At 46.8% G+C, this 17,907-nt stretch overlaps 2 protein-coding genes across 7 annotated transcripts; one reads left to right on the top strand and one right to left on the bottom strand.

The window, feature by feature from the left end:
• Nucleotides 1-8,231: 8,231 nt before the first annotated feature.
• Shbg (sex hormone binding globulin) lies at nt 8,232-12,149 on the bottom strand. 2 transcript variants are annotated; one of them, XM_021238251.2, is made up of 8 exons: nt 11,886-12,149; nt 11,483-11,620; nt 11,182-11,273; nt 10,827-11,016; nt 10,040-10,199; nt 9,777-9,913; nt 8,830-9,037; nt 8,232-8,413 (listed from the first exon to the last, which is right to left on the bottom strand). In XM_021238251.2, the coding sequence occupies exons 2-8, from the start codon at nt 11,600-11,602 to the stop codon at nt 8,292-8,294; spliced, it is 1,029 nt and encodes a 342-aa protein (XP_021093910.1). In that variant the 5' UTR covers nt 11,603-11,620; nt 11,886-12,149; the 3' UTR covers nt 8,232-8,291. The 2 variants fall into 2 exon arrangements, with proteins under 2 accessions (XP_021093910.1, XP_021093909.1); XM_021238250.2 differs by having other exon boundaries at nt 8,232-9,037.
• A 790-nt stretch (nt 12,150-12,939) lies between these two features.
• Nucleotides 12,940-14,624, top strand: Sat2 (spermidine/spermine N1-acetyltransferase family member 2). 5 transcript variants are annotated; one of them, XM_087191382.1, is made up of 6 exons: nt 12,940-13,381; nt 13,523-13,574; nt 13,696-13,779; nt 13,866-13,967; nt 14,113-14,153; nt 14,286-14,624. In XM_087191382.1, the coding sequence occupies exons 1-6, from the start codon at nt 12,959-12,961 to the stop codon at nt 14,451-14,453; spliced, it is 870 nt and encodes a 289-aa protein (XP_087047508.1). In that variant the 5' UTR covers nt 12,940-12,958; the 3' UTR covers nt 14,454-14,624. The 5 variants fall into 5 exon arrangements, with proteins under 5 accessions (XP_087047508.1, XP_087047507.1, XP_021093690.1 ...); XM_087191381.1 differs by having other exon boundaries at nt 14,113-14,204; XM_021238031.2 differs by having other exon boundaries at nt 13,087-13,367; nt 14,113-14,204.
• The last annotated feature ends 3,283 nt before the right edge of the window (nt 14,625-17,907 follow it).

Genomic DNA, 17,907 nt, shown 5'->3' with positions numbered 1-17,907 from the left:
CCTGGGTTCAATCTATACTAACCCCCCCCCCCCAAAAAAATAAAAGTCTGGGAAAGACCAGAAACCAGCTTGGATGCTGACCCAGTCAAAATGGAAGCTAAAGCAAGGCACCCACCACAGGCTCATCTTTTTCTCCAGTCCCCATAGCCTCTCATCCATGTCACCTAGTTCTCTCCTTGGACATCTTCCCCATCTCTCAAGCCCTCCCAACACCATATTCCCAAGAATGAATGTCTGCTGAGCATGCCTATTTCTCATCTCCCAACATGCACGGAGCATCTACTAGAGACTTCGTGCTGCACCAGCCCACAGTCCAGTAGCAAGACCTTTAAACACCACATTAAAATCATTATTCCTCCTTCTTTTCATCTTTTATCAACTCTTGTCACTTTCTCTTGGAGAGGTTTTTCTTCTTTCAACTCTCACCCTATCCCCCACCTCCATACTGGGGATTGAACCCAAGACTTTTACACTGAGCTACATCCCCAGTGCATTTTTAAATTTTTTAAAATTTTGAGACAGGGTCTTGATAAATTGCTAAATTGCCCAGGGTGAGCTAGAATTTGCAATCCTCCTGCCTCAGTTTCCTAGAATGCTGGGATTACAGGTGTATGGCACCACACCCAGATCATAATTTCTTTGGCTTTCAGTCCTTCTTTACTTAGTGAGTTTGGAAGCTGAAGATGGAAAAATGTTAATTTTAAAAATTAAAACATCCAGCTAGGGATGTAGCTAAGTGGTAGAGCAGTTGCCTGTGGAGTGTGAGAGGCCCTGGGTTCATTCCCCAGCACTGCCATAAAATTAAAGCATCAAGCAGGGTGTGGTGGTGCACACCTGTAATCCCAGCCCTCAGGAGGCTGAAGCAGGAGGATCAATACAAATTGAAAGCCAGCCTGGGCTACCTAGTGAGTTTGAGACCAGCCTGAACTACATAGGGAGACCCTATTTTGAAAAAAAAAAAAAATTAAAGCATCAAATTAGCAAAGAAAAAGCACCATAAATTGAGTGTGGAAGAAAGGAAGTCGTTTTTTACTTTAGTGCCTCTAATGCTTTTTCTTCATGAAGGGTGTGTGCGTGTGTGTGTGTGTGTGTGTGTGTGTGTGTGTGTGGTACTGGGGACAGAACTCAGAGCTTCTCACATGCTAGGCAAGCACTCTGTCACTGAGCTACTTCCCCAACCTCTTTTACAAATTTTTAATCTTGAGGTAGGCCTTGCTAATTTGCCCAGGTGGGCTCAAAATTGTGATCTTCCTGCCTCATTCTCTCAAGTAGATGGCATTACAGTGTGTGCCACCACATCTGGCCCTTCCTAGATTTTGAATAAGAGGCTACACGGATCATGCAAATTATGCAGCTGGCCCTGCTTCTGTCTATTCTGCAGCATATCCTGGATTAATTTTCTCAAAATACAGCTTTAATGGGTGGAGGGTGTAGCTCAGTGACTGGTAGAGCACCTGCCTACCATGTTCAAGGCCTTGGGTTCAATCCCCAGCACTGCAAAAGAGAAGGGGGAAAATCAAAATAAAACTTTAATTAGGCCACTCCTTACCCCAAAGATCTTCAATGGCTCCCTGTCATCAGCAGAATAGAGTCCAAATTCTTCAGTCTGTCCTGCAGATCTACACCCAGCCTGTATCCCTAACCTCTGTTTTCACTAGTCCTCAACTAGTCCTCTGCTGGAGCTGAGCTGGCCACTGCCTGAACAGACTATGCTTACCCTTGACTTCACATCTTTGTTCATTTCATTCTGTCCTCCTGGAACTCTACCCACCCTTCAGAGGCCAGTCCAAACCCCATTCATTCATTCAGTGCATATTTAATCACATTTAATTGTGGAGCCAGACATGATTCTGGTCCCTGTATTCCTGGGACTCCCATTTCAGTAAACAATAAAAATAAGCAAACAGCTGGGCATGGTGGCACACACCTGTAATCCCACCACTCAGGAGGCTGAGGCAGGAGGATTGCCATGAGTTCAAGGCCACCCTGGGTTACATAGTGAGTTCAAAGCCAGCCTGAACTTAACTACATAGTGAGATCCTATCTAAAAAAAAAGAAAAGTGAACAATGTTAATACAATGCATCATAATGAAAGAGAGTGCTATAACTGCGAGTTTGTCAGATGTGGACTTATTGAGGAGGTAAGATTTAACAGGAGACCTAAATGACCAAAAGGACTCAAGAAGAGAGATGGGGGGGGGGGGTAGATTTAGCTCAGTGGTGCTACACCTGCCTCTCAAGTACATGGTCCTGAGTTCAATCCCTGGTACCAGAAAAAAAGAAAAGAGGTGGAGGAAGAACTTTCCAGGAAGAGAGAGAAGTATAAACACAAAGGCTGGGCCTTAATGAGAGAAGATAAGATCAATTGACACAGCAAGAGATTGAAAGGAAAAAAATAAAAAAATTTTAAAAAGAGATTGGAAAGGTAGGCAGGGGCCAAACTTTTCCAGTCCTTTATAGGCCATAGGGAGAAGTTTGGATTTTAATCCAAATATCAGAATAAGTACCAGGTACCAAGATGCATCATGGAAAGGCACAAGTTCCCAATGAGAAATGTAAATGTGTTGTATACCTAAAATGTACCAATAAAAGATTTAAATAAAAAAAAATAGAATAAGTACCAGGTATGGTGACATACTACTTGGAGGCTGAGGATTGCTTGAACCCAGGAATTCTGGGCCAGCATGGGCAACATTTTGTTTTTTAAGTGTGGAACCCTATTTAAAAAACAAATTTAATCTCAGCACTTGGGAGGCTGAGGCAGGAGGACTGCTGCAAGTTCAAGGACTACCTGGGCTACATACTGAGTTCAAGGGCAGCCTGGAATACATAGTGAGACCCTGTTTCTAAAAAAACAAAAAACAAAACAAAACACTACATACATGGTATGTTTTATCTTTTCAACTAGACTCTAGGCTCTTAGAGAGTAGGCCTTTGTTTAGACTACTTATCTATCCTTCATATCGAGCAACCCAGAGAACTACCAAAGGTAGCTGCTAAATTTGCCAAAGATAGTTGCCTGGTTGCTAAATTTTGCTTAATCACGGAATGGCTCCTTCTTCAAGAAACTTCCAGGAAGCAACTTACTCTTCCCAGCAGCAGAAAGGAGCATAGAATGGTCCAGCCTTAACCTGGAGAGATGAGAAAACCTCCCAGCCTCCACACAGTCTAGGAGTGGGCTCCAGCTTCTTCTCTGCTCCGTACCCCAGACTCACCTGGGAAGGAAGGAGTGTGCTGGGGGTGTAGCTCCATTGTAGAGACTTGCTTAGAGCCACAGGGTTCTAGGTTCTAGCCCCAGAACCAGAAAAACAAATGCAAAATACTTCCAATCTCTCCCTGGAACCTAGCCCTCTCCAAGCGTCATCAGGAGGAAAGGGATAAATGCCCCCATTACCCTTCTCCCATTATTCAGAGTCAGTGCAGAAGTCTGTGCCCTTCATCCATCCCCTTTCCTCTAATCCATGCAATTCCAGGATTTAGCTCTCTGGTTTCCCAACAGTGTATGTCTTTGCAGAAACAAGAAGGAAAGAGATTCTGAAACAGAGCAAAGAGGGAAATGGGGATTTTAACGAGAAAAGCCTCAGTTTTGTTTTATTTTGTTTTGTTTTGAAACAGGATCTTAATCAGTAGCTCAGGGTGAGTGATCCTCCTGCCTCAGCTTCCTGAGTGCTAGAATTACATGCATGCACCACCACAGCTGGTTATGGTCTTATTTTTGTGAGATGAAAAGAGTTGTGTGGATGGATGGTGGTGATGTTTGCACAATATGTGAACAGATTTGATGCCACTGAACTGAACACTTGAAAATGGTTAAGATGGAAAAAAAATAAAAGTAGGTTAAGGTGGTAAATTTTTTTTCTTTTTGTAGTACTGGAGATCAAACCCATGGGCCACCACTCAGCTACATCCCCAGCCCTTTTTATTTTTTATTGTGATACAGGATGTCACTAAATTACCCAGGCTGGCCTCAAACTTGCAATCCTCCTGCCTCAGCTTCCCAAATAGTTGAGATTGCATGTGTGTATCACTGGCTCAGCTAAACTGGTAAATTTTATGTTGCTTGTATTTTATTACAGTAAGGGTGGGGTGTGAGGCAGGAGGATTTGCCCCAACGTATGCCCTTCCTCATCCTTTATATTCAGCAGACTTAGATTTATATGTCAAGAACTATGCAGGAGAACCCAGGCGTGGTGGTAAATGCCTGTGATCCCACCACTTGGGAGGTTGAGGCAGGAGGATCAAGGTGAGTTCAAGGCGAGCCTGAACCAAATAGTGAATCTCCATCTCAAAACAATACAAAACTATCCGTGAGGTTAACAGAAAGAGCAACATACCTAAATGTTAGGCCAGGGATTTAGCTCAGTGGTTCCAGCGCCTGCCTCACAAGCGCAAGGTCCCGAGTTCGATCCCCAGTACCATAAAAAAAAAAAAAAAACCACACACAACCATAGCTAAATGTGTTGACTCATACCTATAATGCCAGCACTCAGAAGGCTGAGGCAGGAGGATTGCCACAAATTCCAGGCCAGCCTGGGCTATACAGCAAGACTGTCTCAAAAAGCAGCAGCAACAACAAAAAGCAACATATCTCATACTTTGAGCACCTTCCAAATGCCAAGCGCTGGCCTAGATAATTTGATTTCATCAAATCTTCACAGTAACCCTATGGATAGGGCAACTTTCCCATTTTGTAAATGGTACAACTGAGAGTTAAAAAGGTTTAATGATAGCCAGGCATGGCGGTGCACTCTTGTAATTCTAGCATTCTGGGAAAATAAAACAGAAGGATTGCAAATTTGAGCTCAGCCTAGATAATTTTTTAACTTAGGAAGACTCTGTCTTAAAATTAAAAAAAAAAAAAAGAGCCAGGGATTTAGCTCAGTGCCACTGCACCTGCCTTGTAAGTACAAGGTCCTGAGTTCGATCCCTGGTACAAAAAAAAAATTATAAAAGTTGGGGATGTAGCCTAGTGCAAATGTCCTGGGTTCAATCTCCAGTGCTGCAAAATAAATAAGTAAATAAATAAATAAATTTTAGTCATTGTTCAACTACACACATCTAATAAATCACCTTCCTGATAATCCTGGGCAGGCATGTAAAATGCTTTCATAGGGTGTTTGATAGATACCCCTATTAAAGCATTCGATATGTCTACCTCCCAAGATCCTGGTTCTCCAGGGGCAGTAGCAAGTCTTATTCATCTTTAGAGTCCCTGCAGACTACCTAACACAGTGCTTGGCATGCCGTCAGCAGCCAATAAATGTTAGCTGAAAGAAAGAGAGAGGACAGGGGACAGACAGAAACAGACAGAGGGAGGGAAGGAGAGAGGCAGTGGACAGTGTGGAGTGACTGGGTAGGCCAGGCCTGGAGGCTGCAGAGTGTGCTGCCAAGCTCTGCAAAGTTTTTTTGGGGGTGTGGGGAAGGCAGGGGATGTTGGGCAGACATTCTAGGTGCCTTTGGTGGGGGCCTGGCAAAGTCTGTGGCAAAGCAAAGACAGTATTAATGAAAGAGTGTAGACAGCTCTGGACAGTAATCAGGAATCCTGGAATCTAGGGCAGGCTGGAGAAAGAGAAGTTGGGGGCACAGTGTCCTGGAAAGGACAGGGTGGAGGGAGGGGGAAAAACTGGCCCCTGGGAGATCCCAGGGACACAAGCTCAGGAAGTTGCCACTCAAAAGAGGCCCCTTGGTAGGTGCCCAGGTGTAGCCAGGCTCTTTAACCTGCTGGGTCATGCCCATGGCCTTTGCAGGACAACTTTTTCTCATTATTCAGGTCTCTGCTCAAGTGACAACACCTCAGAGACCTTCCCTGACCACCTGACCATATGGCTAATATTCCCCTTCTCCTCTTCCCTCTATTATAGTACAGGAGTTTATTCCCTTTATAGCTCTAACCACTATCTGAAATGCTGATGCTTATTTATTTGTTTTCTTTATGCGGTGCCTGCACCCTTCTCTGCCCCATATATTATGAGACCCACAACAGCAAGGAGGGTGTGTATCCTTTTCACTGACGCATCCTCCATGTCCAGAGCACAGGAGGGAACTTTGTAGGTGCTCAGTAAATATCAATTGAGTGGATACACACAGGTGACCTAGGTTTATCCTGAACATAGAACAAGGACCAGAGTTGAATTTGGACACCTTTGCCATGCTGAGGACATTCCCACAAACACCACTGGGTTGGAGAAGGCAGTTGTAGGTCCCAGGAAGGTCTACAAAGTGAAGGCTGGAAGAGGTAAAGAACAAGGGGGTCCAGACTGAGCCCTGAAACCTCATTCCCCTGGGGTCATTTAAATCCTGACTGATCCCTGAAGAAAGGGAGAACAGAACCAATGACTGACACCCTGTTGCCTTGGTTACTGGTAAGACTAACCCTGTAAAAAAAATTGGCAATCTGGGTTACTGGGACTCCCAGAGGCCTTGGAGATATGGGCATGTTAACAGCTCTTGAGAAGGATAAGTTAAGAGGTAGGGACTTAAGGCAGAAGCCCTAGGGTTCCCTAGCAGGCTGGGACACAAGAATTCTGAGGAAGGCTGAAGGCTGGGGACCAATGGCTAGAGGCTTGGGCATTGCAAGTTCCCCAAGGAACAACTGGAGCACCAGGATTCTCCAAACCTCTGAGGGCTGAGGGATGGGTCACTGTATTATTTGTTCTTTTTTTTTGTTTTTTTTTTTTTGGTACAGGGGATTGAACTCGGGTCCTTGTGCTTGCAAGGCAGGCGGTGGAACCACTGAGCTATATCCTCAGTCCTTTTTGTACGTTTCTTTTTGGTATCGGGGATCAAATTCAGGACCTTGCGCTTGTGAGGCAGGGGGCACCACTGAGCTAAATCCCCAGCCCACAGTCCTTTTTATTTTTTATTTTTTATTTTAATTTTTATTTTTTGGTACTACTCGAGTCCTTGTACTTGCAGGGCAGGCAGCGGAACCACTGAGGTAAATCCCTGGCCTTTTATTTTTATTTTTATATTTATTTATTTATTTATTTATTTATTTATTTATTTATTTATTTTTGGTACCAGGGATCAAACTCGGGACCTTGTGCTTGCCAGGCAGGCTCCGGAACCACTGAGCTAAATCCCCAGCCCCCCTTTATTTTTATTTTGAAATAATGTCTTGCTAAATTGTCCTAACTGTCCTTGAACTTATTTAGGATCCTCCTGCTTCGCCTTCGGGAATAGCTGGGATTACAGGTGTCACCGAACCTGACTCTCATTTATTCATTTTTTTTTTGGAGAGCTGGGAATGGAACCCAGAGCTTCGCAAATGCTAAGCAAGCATTCTACCACTGAGTTACTTCCTCAACTCTTTTTATTTATTTGTTTGTTTGTTTGTTTATTTTTCAGTACCAGAGATCAAACTCAGGATCTTGTGCTTATGAGGCAGGCACAGCGCCACTGAACTAAATCCCTGGACCTATTTATTTATTTATGTGCTTGCAAGACAGGTGGTGGAACCACTGAGCTAAATCCCCAGCTTATTTATTTTTATATATTTATTTATTTTGAGATAGGACCTTCCTAAATTGCCTAAGCCTCAAATTTGCAATTCTTCTGCCTAGGCCTCTGGAAGAGCTGGGATTACAGGTGTGTGTCAGTGTGCCTGGCTTTCTTTTTTTTTTAGGACTGGGAATAGAACCTTGGGCCTCACACATGCCAGGTAAGTGTTCTACCACCAAGCTGCACTCTCACTTCCCCTTTTTTTCTTTCTCCCAGCCTCTACCCCTTTTCTCAAACCCTGCCCCATCTTCTGTAACTCTCTTACTCCCCCTGCTGAACCTTCCCTGGGCAGCAGTGGCCAATCCAAGGCCAGAATGACAGACAACAAAATTTCATCTTGATCTGGGAGACAGAAGGTTGGAATCTGAAAGGGCATAGATTCTGGAGACGATGGGATTCTGGCTTTCAGAAGGTGTATCTGTATCAGTATGTGTTTGTGGGTGCTGCCTGGACCTCAGCCTAAATTATTACCTCCTGAAGGAATTCCTTCTTGACTCTCAGATTGGGTTATGGCCTCCTAGTCTCCAAACTTTCACAACTTTCTGATTGTTCTTTTATAGAATGTATCAGTTTTCAATTAGCCACCTATTTGTCAGACAAACCTTCATTTCCCAGGTGTCTGTAAGCACCAAGAGGGTTGTTTTCTTTGTTCTTCAACAAATCTCAGTGCTTAGCACAGGGCCTGGCCCATTGCTGGCACACAGTAAATACCTGCTGAATAAATGAATGAATCATATTCAAAAGGGTTTTAATTGAAGATATCAGTGTCATTGCTTGAGCTCTAGGGGCAGCTATGAGTCCAGATATCCTAGCTTCTGCTCAGGGCCCAATCCATGTCCAGCTTCTGTCCTTGTACCCAAAGGCCATTCAAGCAAAAGGAGGCAGAAGAGTCCTCTCCTAGAGGGAGAGGGCACTGAGGTGGGATTAGAATATTAAGTTGGTTTGGATACAGAAGCTCCCCCACGTCTTCAGTTTTTTAACCTAAATTTTCTAAAGCACTTCCTCCCATTGCCCCCTATCTTCTTATTTTTCTTTTTTCTTTTTTTTTTTTTTTTTTTTGGTATCAGGGATCAAATTTGGGACCTTGCACTCTCAAGGCAGGCGTTGGAACCACTAAGCTAAATGACCAGCCCCTTATTTTTCTTTTTACTGAGGTGCTGGAGATAAAACTCAAGGCCTCATGAAGGCTAAGCAAACAATGCCACCTAGCCCTATCCCCTCTCTTCTGTGTCCTTTTCTTCTCTCCCAGAGATTTCCTTCCTCTCAAAGTGTGGCCCCTTCTTTGCTGGCTCCCTTGGTATGCTGAGGAATCGAATAGCATTCTCTTACCTGGTAAAGCTCCCAGGAAGAGGCGGCCCTGCAACTGGGTCCAGAGCTTGAGGACGGGGGCAAGGTCCTCAGGAAGCATAGCAAAGACCTCCGTCTTTGACCCCTGCTTTAAGACCACTGTGGATGCAGCCAGCTTCAGCTGAAGAAGGAGTCCCAAGGCCATGGGCAGCTCTAGCCTTGGCCTTGCCCCAGAAGACAGTACCACCTGCTGCAGTGTGAGGGGACAGGGACAGGAGGAAAGAAGGAAGAGTGAGCCACACTGACTCCTTGTGGCCCCACCCCTTGCTCTTGGCACATCTCCAGCTACTGGCTGTTCTCACCATTTAAATCCTGCCCTGTGATTCCCATTGGACCCTCTAGGACAGCATCCCCACCCCCAAATAAGCAAACACTCTAAGTAAAAGCTGTTTGCTAGCTATGGGCAGCTTCAACATAGGTCCTTGGCTTCCTCCTGAACTTAAACTCAATTGTGTGTTTAAATGAGCTGCACTTTGGCTCTGACCTCTTCTCTCTTCTTCCCAATTTAAGCCTCTCTGTCTCTCTCTCTGTCTCTCTGTCTCTCTCTCTCTCTCTCTCTCTCTTTGATATTAGGAATTGAACCCAGATCCTTCACACTGAGCTACACTCTTTTTAAATGGGGGAGGGGGACAGAGATTTAGCTCAGTGGTGCCAGCGCCTGCCTGGCAAGTGCAAGGTCCTGAGTTCGATCCCCAGTTTCGCAAAAAAAATTGGTAGTGGGGGAGCAGGGAGACAGGGTGTCACTAAATTGCCTGGGTTGGGTTTGAATTTGAGATCCTCCTGCCTCAGACTCCCAGAGTGCTGAGATTAGAAGTGTGTGCCACCAAGTTTAGCTAAGCCTTCCTAATATTGAAATCTTGGGGCCCCCCCTTTGCCTCATTTCTCCCAGCCTTCTCTGAATACAAGCAACACCCACCCTCCCCCTTTACTTGATCTTGGAGGTGAAGGCTGAGCCAGGAAGAGTTCTGTTGTGCACCAAGGCCAAGAAGGTGACCTGATCCAGCTGCCAGTTTGAGTCCCAGGTCCAGGGAGAAGGCCCAGGGCTCTGAATGAGGCTGGGGAATGTCTGGGGGAAGAAATGATCCTCCTGAAGCCTCAGCCTGGGGCTTCATGGAGAGAAGGGCCTAGTGCTAGACAAAGACAGAGGAGGACAGCTGGCCCGAGAAGGAAAACCAAACTCCAAGAAGTCTACCTTGGAGACTGAATTCAGCCCGTGTCCCTGGAGGGAAAAATAGCCCAGGTTGCAACTCCACGTTACAGCTTCTGAGGCCAGTGGAGACAGAGGCTGAGGGCTGAGTCTGCTGGCCCAGCCAGCACTCCCGGCACACGCAGCCATCCAGGGCAGGGACCAGCTGGAGGGAGTGAAGGAGATAGGGGATGTCGGGATCAGAGACAGTACATTTAAAGCCCAGTCTCAGCCTCCCCGCCCTTGGTTAATTCCCCTCTGAGACACAAGCACCTGGCTTCCCCCATCCAGCTGGCATTCCATTCCCTTTCCCAAAAGCTGGACTTAGATTCCTATGGCATGGGCCTCCATTCCCATCCCCATGATGTAGTTACCAGTAACAGAAGGTTGGAGGTAGGAAAAAGCAGCCCCCCAGTACAATCCTCATGAGGGGCTTTGGTTGGTCAGCCAGGGGCCCATACACCTGTCTCAGGCACAGCATCTCATCCCCATCCACCCACAGTAGCACTGAGTCCCCAACGATCTTAACCTCCACCTGCGGAAGGAGGTGAGAAGCATCAGCAGAGACCCTGGAACCTGAACCACCACTCTCCTCTGCCTAGTCTGGTTGAAAGAACATGTGCTTGAAGAGGCAGCTACCATCCTTGACTCCTTCAGACCTTATCACTTATCTATTGTGTAGATGGGATGAGATGACAACGGCAAAACAATGTGCAGCTACTTGTTCCTATTCTCTTCCTCAGACCAGCTCAAAATAAGACTCCCCTCCCCCGTAGGAGCAGAGCTAGCTTACCTGGTGCCATTTTCCCTCATCCAGCCGAGGTCCCACACCCACGGTAAGCTGGCCCCAGTGATTGTGCAGTTGGATCTCAAGCCTGCCATCCCGAAGTCCCAGCATGAACCAGTCTTCTTCAGTGTCAGTGTCCCCATAAAAAATCACTCCCTCTGGGTCCCAGGCACGAAACTCAAAGGAGGAGGAGGTTCTAGAAGGGCACAGCAGAAGGGAAGCCTGTGTGTATGGTGGAGCCTTTGAGGGTTGGGGGTGGTAGAGTTCAGGGAGAGCAGGCAGGAAAACAGGGAAAGAGAAAGAGCTGATACAGACAGGATAGGCTCTTGGGGCTTGGTGGGGATGCTAAATGAACCCGTACTTGGTGATCTTGGTGAAGTCAAAGGTCATGACAGCAACAGGTCCTTGTCCTGGGCCACTGCTGAGGTACCTAGAAGGAGGGTCTTGGGCCCTCTGTGAGAAAGAGAAAATAAACAAACTGGACAAAAGAGATATCAAAGACACAGAGAGAGAGAGTGAGTGAGTGAGAGAGAGAGAGAGAGAGAGAGAGAGAGACAAAGAAAGACAGACAGACTGCTACAGGGCCGGAGGAGAAAAGAGAGGGTGCCAAAGTACAGCTCATTTAAACACACACATGGGCTAAGGACCCTCAGCCCTTGTACCTGGGTGGAGAGAATGTGTCCCAAGGCCCATCCCTGATGGATGTAAGGTGGTGACAGCAACAGCAGCAGCAGCAGCAACAGCAGCCAGTATGAGGTGGCTGGTGGACCTCTGCTCTCCATAGTCACCTGCAGACCAATCTGTGGCTCAAACACAGAAGAATGAATGGGTGTAGGCAGCCTCATGTATAAGTAATGGAGGGTTAAAGGTTGCCCTTGGGAAGGACAGGGCCAGAGACAGGGACACTGATCCTGCAGCCCCTCTGAAAGCAAATGGGAAAAGGGGCAGAGTCCCTCCATTACCATCCCCCACCGAGGAGAACTTTATGAGCTGGGAGCCCATGGCATCTTACTTCCCTACTCCTCCCCTAGAGCCTGACCTGGCTCTTGCAAGCATTTTGCTCACCTGGGAAGGAGAGGATCTTCAGAGATCTGAGAGCCTGTCCTGCTCAAGTCACATCCTCCAGCAGGGCTAGAGATGAAACGTGGAATCCCAAGTATTATCCTAAGGGTCCTTGGGCAAGTCACTTCACCTTTGTGCTTTAGTGTCCTTGTCCGTCAAATGAGGAAAATAGTTCTTTCTTAATGGGACTGCTGTGAATGAGGGTTAATTGTGATATAGCCGGCACAGTGCCCAGTATCTGGTGAGGACTCCTCCAGTTTTCCCAGGACTCTGAGGCTTGCTTCTCTCACAAGAAAGTATTGTCTCTGCTTATAATTTGATAGATATTAAGAAGGGACCTGCCCCTACTCCCAATGATCTCTCTTATCAGTTGATTGCAGGGCCTAGTGATCTACCAGTAGAAACTTATCACCCTCTTTTTCCCTGACCTATTTTATTTTTGTTTTTTGAGAAAAGATGTTGCTATATAGTTCAGCCTGGCTTTAAACTATGTAGTCCAGGCTGTCCTCAAACTCATGGCAATCCTCCTGCCTCAGTCTCTCCAGTGCTGAGATTATAGGCACGTGCCATACGCTCAGTCTCCCTGACCCATTTTTGTTATTGTTGTTTGCTTTTTGTTTTTGTTTTTTTTTAAACAGGGTCTCGCTACCCAGTTCAGGCTGACCTTGAACTCACTATGTAGCCGAGGCTGGCCTCGAACTTGCAGTGATCTTCCTGCCTCAGCTTCCCAAATGCTGGGATTACAGGTGTGTGCCTCCATGCCTGGCCCTTCCTGACCAATTTTAAAACACAAGTGTCCCTGATAGAAGAAACACATGAAGCTCAACTGCTGTAGAAAACAGGACTGGGGGTGTAGCTCAGTGGTGTACATGTACGTAGAGGTCCTGGGTTAGATCCCCAGCACCTCAAAACAAAACAGAAATGCAGGAAACACCTGTTAGAGCAGGGGGTTCTGGAGGCTCACCCGGGTTTTGGATGGGCCTGAATGGGTGGAGCGAGTGAAAGCTAAACCAGATAGTCAATCTCTGCATACATCATTTCACGTCGGGAATGACTTTTAAACCAGGATATCCCTAATGGAGGCAGGCACAAGCTTTGACCTCTGCCCTGGGCCCTGTCACGAGTCCTGGTGTTGGAGGCGGAGCTGGGGAAACGAGGCTGAGCCTATTCTGCAAGCTGATTGGCTGTCAGGTGTGCGCCTGCAGGGACAGAATTTAGGGGCTGTTTCGGCGGTGACGGCCGGCGGAAAATTCTCTCAGTTCTTCTACCTGGCCAGCCCCAGAGCTCAGCTGGGAACCCGTGGGATCTCCGCTGTCCCTCCCTCCCGGCTTTTTAGGATCCGAGTTTCTAGACCCTTTGCCCGGCGATTCAGAACGGAAGTGGTGGTCGTTGTCTCTGGTCCACTCGGTGGGGATCCGGATGGCTTTCGTGCAGATCCGAGCAGCCAAGGAGGGAGACTGTGGAGACATCCTGAGGCTCATTCGGGTGAAGAAACCAGCGTGAGGGAGAGGGTGTCAGGGTGGCCCCATTGGAGCTGGGCAGTGGGAGGTGGGACAGGGTAGGGCTGGGCAGGGCCTTAGGCACTGCTGGGAAACAGCGGGCCCCCGCCCTGACCGCGCCTCATCCTCACACCGCCATAGAAACTGGCTGAGTACGAGAAACTCTCGGATCAGGTGAAGATCAGTGAAGAAGGTGGGTGCTCTGCACTCGGGCACTGGGGAGGAAATGAGACATGTGTTCCCTGGTCAGCAGCTCCTGGCTGGACATACACCCAGGTCGTCTCTCTGTGTCTTCATCCCTCCAATCTCTGTAGCCCTTAGAGCAGATGGCTTTGGAGAGAATCCTTTCTATCACTGTTTGGTAGCAGAGATTCTTCCAGCACCTGGGGAGAGACAGGGTAAGAGCACCTCTTCAGTTGGCTTTAGAGATCTCCCATGCAGTGTTCCAGAGAAAGACCTTACCCCTCTTTTTTCTCTTTCCCAGGGCCCAGCATTGTGGGCTATGGACTATACTACTTTATCTACAGTACATGGAAGGGTCGAAACGTTTATCTGGAAGATGTCTATGTGATGCCAGAATATCGGGGTACTGGGCAGGGGCTGAGACCAGAGTGGACACACCAACCCCACAGCCCCCCATCTTCCCCCTCCCCCTGATCACAGCCCATGGCCTTTTCTGACTACCTTCAACTCAAACAATAGTTCTTTTTGTCCCTTTCTCCCCACAATAGGTCAAGGGATTGGTTCCAAAATAATCAAAAAGGTGGCTGAGGTGAGCAGAGAAAGGGGAGCTACAATCCAGGCCCTGAAAAGGCCAGAATATGTGAGGGCCTCCTGGTTGAAGGGGAAGTGGGGAAGTCTTCATTTTTGACCCCAGGACAGTGAGTGATGTCTTCTCCCACAGGTGGCCCTGGATCAGGGTTGCTCCCAGTTCCGCCTAGCAGTTCTGGAGTGGAACAAGAGGGCCATCGACTTGTATAAGGCCCTCGGAGCCCAAGATCTGACCCAAGTGGAGGGCTGGCATGCCTTCTGCTTTGAAGGGGAGGCAATGAGGAAGTTGGGAGGAAAGTGATGCCATTCCTTGGGGACCTCTTTCCACTGGAACATCTCTGTCCCCACCTGCCCAAGCACGCCTCAGAGACATTGACCTACAGGCCTCCTAGAGGAAGAATCCTGGAGGACAGAAAGCAGAATTGAAGGAGAGGCCTTACTAAGGGTGACAAATAAATGAGAATCACCTGTGTCCTGATGTGGTTTTTGGTAGAGGAGGTTTTTGTTTGTTTTTTCCCTTTCCATACTGGGGATCAAACCCAGGGGTGCTCTACCACTGAGCTAAATCTCCTGCTCTTTTTAAAATTTTGAGGTCTCCATACATTGGCCAGGCTAGCTTTAAATTTGCCATCCTTTTGCCTCAGGCTCCCAAGTAGCTAGGATTACACGTGTATGCCATCCCCAGCTAGGTAGAAGAGTGGATGAGATGATAAACTCCAGCTACTTCAAGACCCTTCTTGGTTTTTTAATGTTTGTTGTTTTGTTCTTCTTTGACACAGGGTTTTGCTATGTAGTTCAGACTGGCCTTGAATTCATGGTGATCCTCCTACGTCAGCCTCCCAATGACTGGGTTTACAACTGTGCCACCATGCCTGGCTTTAAGACATTTCTTGTATCAGGGGACAGTGCTCTTAACAGAGGCTGGGACAGCTAGGAAGCCAGAAGTAAGGGGAGGCCCAAGGTGATGTTGACCCTTAGAGGCTAGAATCTTGGCTCTGGCCTGTGGAATATAGAAGAGTGAGGGAGAGCCGGGGATTTAGCTCAGTGGTGCCGGTGCCTGCCTGGCAAGTGCAAGGTCCTGAGTTCGATCCCTGGTACTGAAAAAAAAGAAAGAGAGTAAGGGGACAGGCTTGGCACATGAAGTTGATTGGTCATGTTTGGAGCTCAAAGACAAAAAAGGTCTAGACTGAGCTGTGCCAGATCCAAGACTAAGGTAGGCCTGCAACTCAACAGAGGCACTAGGCTGCCCCCTGGTGTCAGTGTTTCTAGGGGCACTGGGAAGGACCACCAGCTCAACATTTAACAAATCAGCTCAACTAGCTGGGCTTGGTGGCCCACTACTGGGGAGACCAAGGCAGGAGGATGGTTTGAGGCTAAGATTTCCGGGCCAGCCTGAGCAACAAAGGAAGAACCTGTCTCAAAAAAAAAAAAAAAGCAAAGAAAATATAAAAGAAAAAAGTCAGGCACGGTGGAACATGTTTGTAATCCCAGCACACTAGGAGGCTGAGGCAGGAGGACTACAAGTTTGAGCCCAACCTAGCAACTTAGCTAGACTGTGTCTCAAAATGCAAAATAAAAAAAGAACTAGGGTTATCACTATTGTGAAGAGCCTGGGTTCAATCCTCAATACTGTTGATACTGGGGAAAAGCGAGAGAGAGAGAAAGAAAGAGGGAGGAAGGAGAGAAGGAAGGAAGGAAGGAAGGAAGGAAAGGAAGGAAGGAAGGAAGGAAGGACAGACTCAGCTAGCCAGTTTGGGTTTTGTTTTTTGGTTTTTTTGTGTGTGACAGGGGTCTCACTATGTAGTCTTGGCTGTCCTTCAACTTGTGGTGGTCCTCGTGCTTCAGCCTCCCAACTGCCAGGATTATAGTCCTGTGTCACTGAGCCTGCCTTGTTTCCTTTTCAAACATCACACCAGTTCTCAGTTAGCTGGGTGTGGTGGCACACACCTGTAATTCCAGAACTGGGGAGGCTAAGGCAAGAGGATTGCTGTGAGTTTCAGGTCAGTCTGAGCCATATATATATCTATATATATAGATATATATACGTATGTATATGTGTATATATATATATATTTTTTTTTTCTTTGAGACAGAGTCTTGCTTTGTAGTGGAGACTGGCCTTGAACTCACTATGTAGCCCAGGCTGCCCTAAAACTCGTCCTTCTCCCTCAGCCTCCCAAGTGCTGAGATTATAGGCATGTGCCACCACACCCAGGTAAAAATATATTTATAAATATCTCTGTACATATAGTTGAATGAAGGTTTGTGAGATCTTATTTATTTATTTATTTATTTATTGCACTAGAGATTGAATCCAGGGCCTTCTCACTGAATTACATCCCTAGCCTATTTTTCATTTTTTCATTTTTGAGAGAGATTTGCTAAATTGCTGAGTTCCCCAGGCTGGACTCAAATGTGTTCCTTCAGTCTCAGCCTCCCAGAATGCTGGGATTATAGGCATGTGCCACCACACCCAATTTTCATGTATCAAAAACATCTTCCCATGCTGTTAAATATACATCTATAGGGCTGAGGATTTAGCTCAGTGGCATCCTGCCTGCCTTGGAAGCAAACAAGCACATGGTCCTGAGTTCAATCCCTGGTTGTGGGAAAAAAAACACCCAAAAATATACATCTATCACCTTTTTCCTTTTTTTTTTTTGAAACAGGGTCTGGAACTTGTGTTGATCCTCCTGCCTTAGCCTCTTGAGTGCTGGGATTACAGGCATGTGCCAACACACCTGGCTTCCTATCATCTTTTTTTTTTTTTTTTTTAATGTGGCTTTGAACTTACTATGTAGCCCAGGCTGGCCTCCAACTTGTGGGGATCCTCCTGCCTCAGCCTCCCAACTGCTAGGATTACAGGCATGCACCACCACACCTGGCTCCTGTCATCATTTTTAATGGTGTATACTGTTCCTTTTGTGGATGATTCATTGGTTTAATGTTCATATGTGGGAAGAAAAGGCAGACACTGACAGGGGACAGGCAACCAACATAAATGTGTAAATTGTTGGAATCAGGATCTATTTAAGATTAGAGAATTTAATACCCATGTTCAAATTCAAATCATAGGGCCAGGGATTTAGCTCAGTGGTTCCGCCGCCTGCCTCAAAAGCTCAAGATTCCAAGTTCGATCCCCAGTACAAAAAAATAAATTCAAATCACAGGGCCAGGCATGGTGGTGCATGCCTGTAATTGCAGCACTTAGGAGGCTGAGTTCAGGGGCAGCATGAACTACAAAGCAGACCTTGTCTAAAAAAAAAGATTCAAATCATAGGGCTGGATATACGGCCTGGTGGGAGAGCATATGCTTAGCATGTGACATGCCCTGGGTACAATACCTAGCACCAAAAAGTAAAATAATTTCAATTTGTGAAAAATACAGGCCAGGCCAGGCATGGTGACCTACATTTATAATCCCAGGATTTGGGAGAGTGAAACAGGAAGGTCATGAGTTGAGACCAGCCTGGACTACACAATGAGACCCTGTTTCAAAAAACTTAGAAACAGTCGGGCATAGTACTGCATGCCCATAATCCCAGCACCTAGGAGGCTGAGGCAGGAGGATTTCAAGTTTGAGCCCAGCCTGGGCAACTTGGCAACTTTGCAATTTTTCAAGACTCAGTCTCAAAATAAAGAGTAAAAAAGGACTGAAGATGTAGTTTAGTGTGAAGTTCCTGGGTTCAATTCTCAGTACTCTCAAACAAAAAAGTTAACACCAGATGACTTCAGTGACCATGAAAGGCATGGAG

This window comes from Heterocephalus glaber, unplaced genomic scaffold (assembly GCF_053883595.1).
Source record: "Heterocephalus glaber isolate CG9 unplaced genomic scaffold, H.glaber_assembly_v1.0 deba00001564, whole genome shotgun sequence".
Taxonomy (NCBI): Eukaryota; Metazoa; Chordata; class Mammalia; order Rodentia; family Bathyergidae; genus Heterocephalus; species Heterocephalus glaber.
The sequence above is the reverse complement of the archived record's forward strand: the minus strand, read 5'-3'. Positions and strand labels throughout refer to the sequence as shown.

Bases quoted from the DNA above. Each gene is read 5' to 3' on its own strand.
- Shbg (XM_021238250.2), bottom strand. From the start codon at position 11,602: ATGGAGAGCAGAGGTCCACCAGCCACCTCATACTGGCTGCTGTTGCTG. The intron at 11,274-11,482 runs GTACAAGGGCTG...TCTTTCTCACAG, and splicing joins GACACATTCTCTCCACCCAG to AGGGCCCAAGACCCTCCTTC. The intron at 9,914-10,039 runs GTAGACTTCTTG...TTCTTCCCCCAG, and splicing joins GGCTGAATTCAGTCTCCAAG to ACATTCCCCAGCCTCATTCA.
- Sat2 (XM_087191381.1), top strand. From the start codon at position 12,959: ATGGAGGCAGGCACAAGCTTTGACCTCTGCCCTGGGCCCTGTCACGAG. The intron at 13,575-13,695 runs GTGGGTGCTCTG...CAATCTCTGTAG, and splicing joins GGTGAAGATCAGTGAAGAAG to CCCTTAGAGCAGATGGCTTT. The intron at 13,968-14,112 runs GTACTGGGCAGG...TCCCCACAATAG, and splicing joins TGTGATGCCAGAATATCGGG to GTCAAGGGATTGGTTCCAAA.